This window comes from Venturia canescens, chromosome 11 (genome assembly GCF_019457755.1).
Source record: "Venturia canescens isolate UGA chromosome 11, ASM1945775v1, whole genome shotgun sequence".
In the NCBI taxonomy this organism is placed as follows: domain Eukaryota; kingdom Metazoa; phylum Arthropoda; class Insecta; order Hymenoptera; family Ichneumonidae; genus Venturia; species Venturia canescens.
Genome location: NC_057431.1, coordinates 11,793,379 through 11,800,317, shown reverse-complemented (window position 1 = coordinate 11,800,317; position 6,939 = coordinate 11,793,379). Strand labels below are relative to the sequence as shown.

General features: G+C 37.2%; 1 protein-coding gene across 1 annotated transcript; it reads left to right on the top strand.

Moving 5' to 3' along the window:
- The first annotated feature begins 530 nt into the window (after positions 1–530).
- On the top strand, positions 531–1,547 carry LOC122417746 (torso-like protein). Its single transcript, XM_043431543.1, has 2 exons — positions 531–875; positions 1,175–1,547. The coding sequence occupies exons 1-2, from the start codon at positions 531–533 to the stop codon at positions 1,511–1,513; spliced, it is 684 nt and encodes a 227-aa protein (XP_043287478.1). The 3' UTR covers positions 1,514–1,547.
- The last annotated feature ends 5,392 nt before the right edge of the window (positions 1,548–6,939 follow it).

The window sequence follows — 6,939 nt, the reverse complement described above, 5'->3', positions numbered from 1 at the left end:
GATTGGTGGTTTTTAGCAAAACTGAGAACAGAATTTAATAATAATTATTCTACTTGACTTTCTTTATGGACAGTAAAAATAACGAATTTTTCCGAATTGGATTAATCCCGAAACCGAAATTACACATTGCAAATAATTTCTTTCTATTTAAACATTTTTTTTAAGCTTCAACATTACAAATATTTCCGTTGTCTTATCGTAAAACTTTTTCTTCTGTTCCAGACTCGCTTTCGACAAAATTATCAGGAATAAGAGACAAAATGTGGAATTGTAGGACCTTGCTCTTGATCGCGTTTGCGCTAATAAATAACCTCGGAGGAACGTTTTCTCAAAAGCCTCCATTGGGTGAAAGTATAAAAGTGTATAATAATTATCAATCCCTCCGTAATAATATAAGATTCATTTCCCGAGACGAAAACGAAAGTTGGTTTTTCCACGAGCCGTCTTTCAAGTTTTTCAAGAATCCTCCAGCGGAACCACACTTGGTTCCGCGTGATCAAGATGACAACGATTCTGCAATTGCCTTGGAGATGTGCAATAATCTTGACGAATTATTTCACGGTTTTTTCCGCGGACTAGAGGTTGAAGGAGTGAGTAAACCTTGGCACATTTTTTCCGAGAAATGGGCCCAAAATGAAATTGCCGATTATTTCGGCATACATCAACATTCCTATCTCGACGACGACCGGTATTGTTACCTGCTCGTAACAATCGATCGGATTCGTGACAGTCAAGGAATTGCAAGTCCACTCGAAGATCTTCATCTCGACGAGGCTGTCGTCAAAAACATTGGTTCTATGGATGATTCCGAATTTCAGATTAATTTCGGCTCGCACTATATCGACTCTTACTCCACTGGAAACTCGGTTTATCAGGTAAGAAGAGCTCCGATTTTCTGTTCGCTTCAATTGCTCATTCAATTGGCTTTTTCGGCATCAAACAATTGAAGTTTTCAAATAATTCAGACAATTTTCAATGACCCAAAACGAAAAAGAAATGGGAATATTCTCCCGTTTTTATAATTTTGGAAATCAGTATTTTGCGCGAAAACAATCATACGGTTTCAAAAATTTAAGATTTCCTGCATATCCCAGATGTGCAAGAATACGTTTGATTGTTTTTGTTTTATTCAAATTTTATAAGCACAGTGATTGATTCATACTTTTACTTTCAGATCTTAGTTTTTGAAAAACATTTCTACGAAATCTTCAATTCTACATCGGAAGACTCAAAATTGCAATATGTAATTGATTTGGCGACAAAACACGCAAATGTTTTGTATTATGGAACTATAAAGACATCGAGCGGGAACCGCACGGTTGAGGCTTGGGCAAATGAAAACTCATATATCGAAAAAAATACTCATGCTTATGCGTCTCTTTTTGATCTCGTCAATGATGACGAATCGAAATCTCGATACCTGTATGCGCTTCTCGGAGATGAAGTTATGATGCAACTGAAACTTCGATCTGTGGTATCACCTTTGGAAGTGCTGAGAAAAAAAGTGCCTTAAAGGAAAAATTGGAAATAAATAAGAAGAAAAATAAAGATCGTACAACAGAACCATTTGTTATATGTTTTAATTCAATTTTTTATTTCTCATTAACCCGAAATTTATATAAAAACTATGAATGTTTCTAACTATTGATTGTAGTGGTTTTATACACATGAAAGCGACGAGAGAATTTCACATTGTCAAAATTTTTCAAGCTATATTCGTGTTAAATATGAGGATAGATTCGAATAGTCATTTATCTTGATTGATCAGGACTATTAATGCTTTCTTTCATTTGAAAAGACTGAAATTCAAGTTAATCTAAAGACGCGGTAGCGGCTCGACGCCAAGTATTAGAAGAAAAAACGAGAGTGTAAAAGAAAAGCCAGCATGAGCCCTGCTGCACACTTATATACGCGAATATGGCGATTTATATGGTGACGATTTTTTTTTTAGATTTTTCTCTTTCAATTGGTCCTTGTTGAAAATAAATCTGTTCAGGAATTAGCGAGGTTTCAGTGCCGGCGAGCGCTCTCGGGATCGAGCGCTCGCCCTACCGCTAGCTCGCAGACTCGGGAATTTGGGAAACGTGAGACAATGGGCTTTTCGTGCTCTAGTTCTCACGCTCTCGCGGGGGGTCAGCACGTACTGGACACGCAATTCGGGTGCGATCGACGCGACGTGTGGCGCATGCCCACAGCGCGTCTTCATCGATCTCCATATTGATTTCGTCCGTCTTTGATCCGGTCGTACAGCGTGTTGACGTGCTCCGTGTTCTTTATATTTCTTTTCGGCAACATCTCACTGATTTCGAGTTCTCTTTCTAAAAATATTGTGCTCATCGCATTCGGGACATTATCGGCTATAATCTGACACGTTTTTCGGGACCTTTTAACACAGGATTTCTCATATATTTCGGGATTATCTTTCGGGCAAGCGCAAGCACGCGTCGGCTTTTCTTTGGGCATCGTCGAACACACGTTCGACGACGACGACGACCGGGTCACTTCTCACTTGTTACATCTCACCGGGCTAATTTGCGGGCCTATCATTCATTGTCGGGACATTCCTTCATTGTTATTTCACCATCGACATCAAATAAAGCACCATTTTTTTACACATTTTACGCCGACCGGTATTGCGTCATTTATTTTCCCACCAACACCAGATCTTCACGCAACAAAATCCGTTCACTCAATCCCGAGATATAATGATTTAGGCAATTAAAATCGATTTTCCCCGATACAGTAAAAACACGTTTGAAAAAGTAAAAAACGGGGCAACAAGTTATCTCTCAATCGCGAAATCATTCTAAGAACGCTTGAGGTGACAAAACTCTTTAGCCGGTACCATTGGAAGTATAACACGATTCTTTGCAGAAACCGAAATTCATTCACTATTCTTGGCTATGCTAGAACAATCTCATTTTTTTCATATCATGATCATCCTACTATGTTATCTTAGCAATAAATAATGGGGAAGCAAATTTTCAATTGACTGAAAATATAGTAAAGATCATTCTAAATTAAGGTCGCGGTCTTTTAATACTTGGTGCGCTTTTCTTTACTTTTTAAAAGTATTTTTATAGTGTTATATATCAAGAGTAAAACCAGAAATCGCAATAAATAATTTTTTATATCGAATAAATGATAGATTCATGACATGACATCGAGTACACATTAGAATTCCACATACAACAACAAGGTCTTACAGAATCGACATGTGAACCCCAACTAGAATTTTGTGAGATGACTAACATGGGCAAACGTAATAATCGTGGTTGGATTTTTTTGGATGGGTATATCGCTAACTATAAACTAAGTAATTGAATCAGATCAAATTTAATAAGTGAAATTGTTTCAACGTAAAATTTAAAATCAAATTAATGATAAACAAATTGATTTTAAAAGCAACATGAATAGGTTGATGTCACGATCTTATTTCGTTAAGATTTTTTAATAGAGTAGTCGTTGAGCAACGAAACAAAAGCTGCATCAAAAGTATTTTTCATTCATTTCTAGTTTCTTATGTTTTAGTAAATCATCAATTATAGACCGGATACACTAGATCTATTCACACTAGGTAATAAACGCCGACTACATAATAAATCATGTGAACATTTAAGCATTTTGCACAATTCTCGTGGAATAAAATTCACTCGATCTAAAAAAAAAATAAAAAGGATGATCATTTTCCAAATATTTTAGTGGAAATTTTAAATTCTTCCAATGAATATTGCTTTTCTATCACAATGTGATGAGCAATAATTAAAATTCTGTTTTTAATAAAAGTAAGCGTGAAACAAAACAGGAAAATTGATTAATCATACAACACAAATTTCATCGCACATCGATTAAAAAATGATATTCAATTTTGTTAATTTTTCTGTGCAACAACCGGTTTCGGATTCACACTTCGGCATCGGATTGATGACTAAATTAATCAATATAATCAGCCTATAAATATCGACTGTTATTTCACAAACTCTCGATATAATCGATTTTTTCAAGTACACCGATCGTATACGAATGGACTTACAAATATTTTTAATAGAAACTCCTGACTAGTCTTCTCACGAAGCACAATTCCAAATAAAATAAAATAAGGAAAAATTCTTATGTCCTCGGAATATTGACTGGGAAGTGGGCAATCTTGTGAATAATTCAAACAATGCTCCCTTTCAAAACCAAGTTTCAAAAAAGCTTTTTTTTACTCCTTCTAACCAAATAGCGTTCTCTCTCTTCCAACCTCAGAGGGTTGCCTCTGATATTTCCAAGGAGTAACAAAGCGAAAATTCGTCAATATGCAGTGAAGGAAAAGGTGTTTGTGCACCCAAGCATGACATAAAATTTCGTTTTTAGCGATGAGGCAGCAATCGATCATGTCACAAATGATCCAGATGAATTTCTTTTTTTTACGTTTATAAATATAAATTGTTCGAAAATAATATACCATTCGATCTGCTCCAAGTGGGTGGTCTAGTTAGGGAGACTATCAATGAAGTTTTTATAACCAAGCAGTATCCTATGGAAAATGTAATGTAGGTATAAACGACGAGATTGACGTATGTGGGTGCTGGAAAAAAGAAGGGAAATGCATCGAAACATTTCGACGAGAGTAAAGAAATAGATTTGTCCATTGAGTTCTGACACAGTTGATCATAACTACTCACACGTAAGAATTTACGTATACGAGTATCTACTTGTGTACTCATTTTCAACATTGGACGAGGGAGTCGCACTTGAGTGCAATTACAGGCGGAGCACAACTTCACGAAGAAAGCACACAACGCAATGGCCCGACATAATTTAATCCTTCGAGTTTATCGCCTACGCGCTCTGTTGGGCGGAGCAAACGTTTATTTTACGAATCCATGTGTATCATATGTACAAAGTGTCCCCGAATTAACGACAGCTCTTGAGGTACTAAATACAATCGCGAAATACTGAAAATTATTGTCTTGTTTTCCTTGTTGATGGTGTACTCTCCAGTACATCGTTACTTTCATATTCTTCCGGGTGGTTGCCTCAATAGCTTATATATAAAATGGAAAAAAAGCCTTGTCAAATTAGTCTACTTTATTTGTTTGACAGTTTGTACCGTTGTCATGGACGCCTTCGGGCATCATTTTTCCCCTTGTTCATGAAACGAAATGAGTTGCTTGCTGATCATACTCGTACACAACGTTTTCCCATTGGAACTTAATTAAACTTAATTAAAAATATACAAAAATTCGTTTCTCGAGATCCTCACTGCCAGTGATTACATTTATGAAACAAATTTTTACTTTGCATCCCGAAAGGATTCATTTGAAGTTTTCTAGTTCTGTTTATGTATGAGGCCGTTTAGAGGCCACTAATTTGAATGTCAACACACGCATGCATTTTTTAGGCCATGCCAAAAAAAATTCTCAGGTTTATATTTTTGTGAACATTGTTTAGAAAATAAAGAAGCTATCCAAATTTATACCCATGCGACTAGAACTAAAGTCATCACGATACTTTGTGGACATATTTTATGATTCAACACCAGTTCTCGGTTAAATATGGTTTCCAGGACACCCTGCATATAAGTGCATTTTCGAGTGCGTGTCCATATATTTCTACAGAATGAGAAAAATGTCCTTTACACGAATGAATGGGAAGCATGGCAAGAGAAGAACAGGGAAAGCTAGGAAGAGAAGTTTTCTAAGGAAAAAAACGACGGTGTATGTCGTGCATGGTAGTGAAGGTTTACCAGGTCACGTGGTGAAGTAAAATGTTTCCGAAAGTCCGAGGCTTTGGTCCAAGTTAGGCATCAGTCAGAATGATGTTTTTCTAGGGATGTTTCAAGACCGGATGAACTGAAAATACTGATATCAGAATATAATGACTGTTTCATGAAAAAAAGATTTGAACATGAAACAGTAAACGATTTCAATAACTAGCAATAAATCCTCTCAGAAGATACAATAAAGAACTCTCTCGAACAATTTCATTCTCAGTCGTAATAATCTTACATAAAAGTGTATGTAGGAACGATCGATCGTAAAGTAAAGTTTCGTAGTTCGAGCCATCACGTTTCACGAAGACTCCGGCAATGATTGAAGCTATACGACGCGGAAGACATTTTATTCGCGGAGCGAATACATCGGCAGATATCCAGCTACATCCTTCCTCGTATATACGCTCTCGTCCGGTGTATCTCCCTGGCTCGAATTTTTTTTCCCAATTGTATATTATCGCTCGGGAGACGCGTGGGTGTCAAGCATGCTGCAAACCCGCGGATCTACGAAAGGAATAAAAATAATAAAAATAAAGAGATAAAAAAAGCTTGAGGATAGGAGTCGCATCAGCTGCATGTGTGGCTATAAAGTAATACGTGCTGTCCAGAACCATCCTCAATGTGTTCTAGGACTGGGAAGAACTGAAAAGCTCATTGCGGAAACGCTCGTCAATTCGAAAACAATAAAAGTACTCGGCTCTTATTCCCCACTAAAAAAATGGAGTTTTTTCGTTCACCGATTTCCGAGATCAATAAAAATAATCCTGCAACTTGAACGTTCGGAGACGAGCTACATTGAGAAGATTGTTTCCTCGATCTCACTTCCGCATCATCGGAACCAGTGTGCGGTTCAATATCCTATGTGTATAAAGCCACGCGTTAAATTAATGCAAAAAAAAGTAATAAAAAAGAAGTTTCTTTTCTGGCGAACAGAGACGACGAGGTGGATAAGGAAGAGAGGAGGTTCCCCAAGCCGCTCGATCGGGTGAGCGCTTGTTCTTTCGATTATGCGACATTTCATGCAGATAGGTGTTCTCCCGACCCACGCATCGATGATCCTCTTGGCTTGAAACGTTCTCTAGTCATCTCTCATTCTCCCTCCTCCTCCTCCATCTCTTCCTCTTTTTTATTTTTCCATCTTCCTCACTCTTATCAGTTTATGTATTATACTACGATGGACA

Excerpts from the sequence above, each read along its gene's own strand:
- LOC122417746 (XM_043431543.1), top strand. The coding sequence starts at position 531 with ATGTGCAATAATCTTGACGAATTATTTCACGGTTTTTTCCGCGGACTA. Across the intron at positions 876-1,174 it reads CTGGAAACTCGGTTTATCAG|ATCTTAGTTTTTGAAAAACA; the intron begins GTAAGAAGAGCT and ends TTTTACTTTCAG.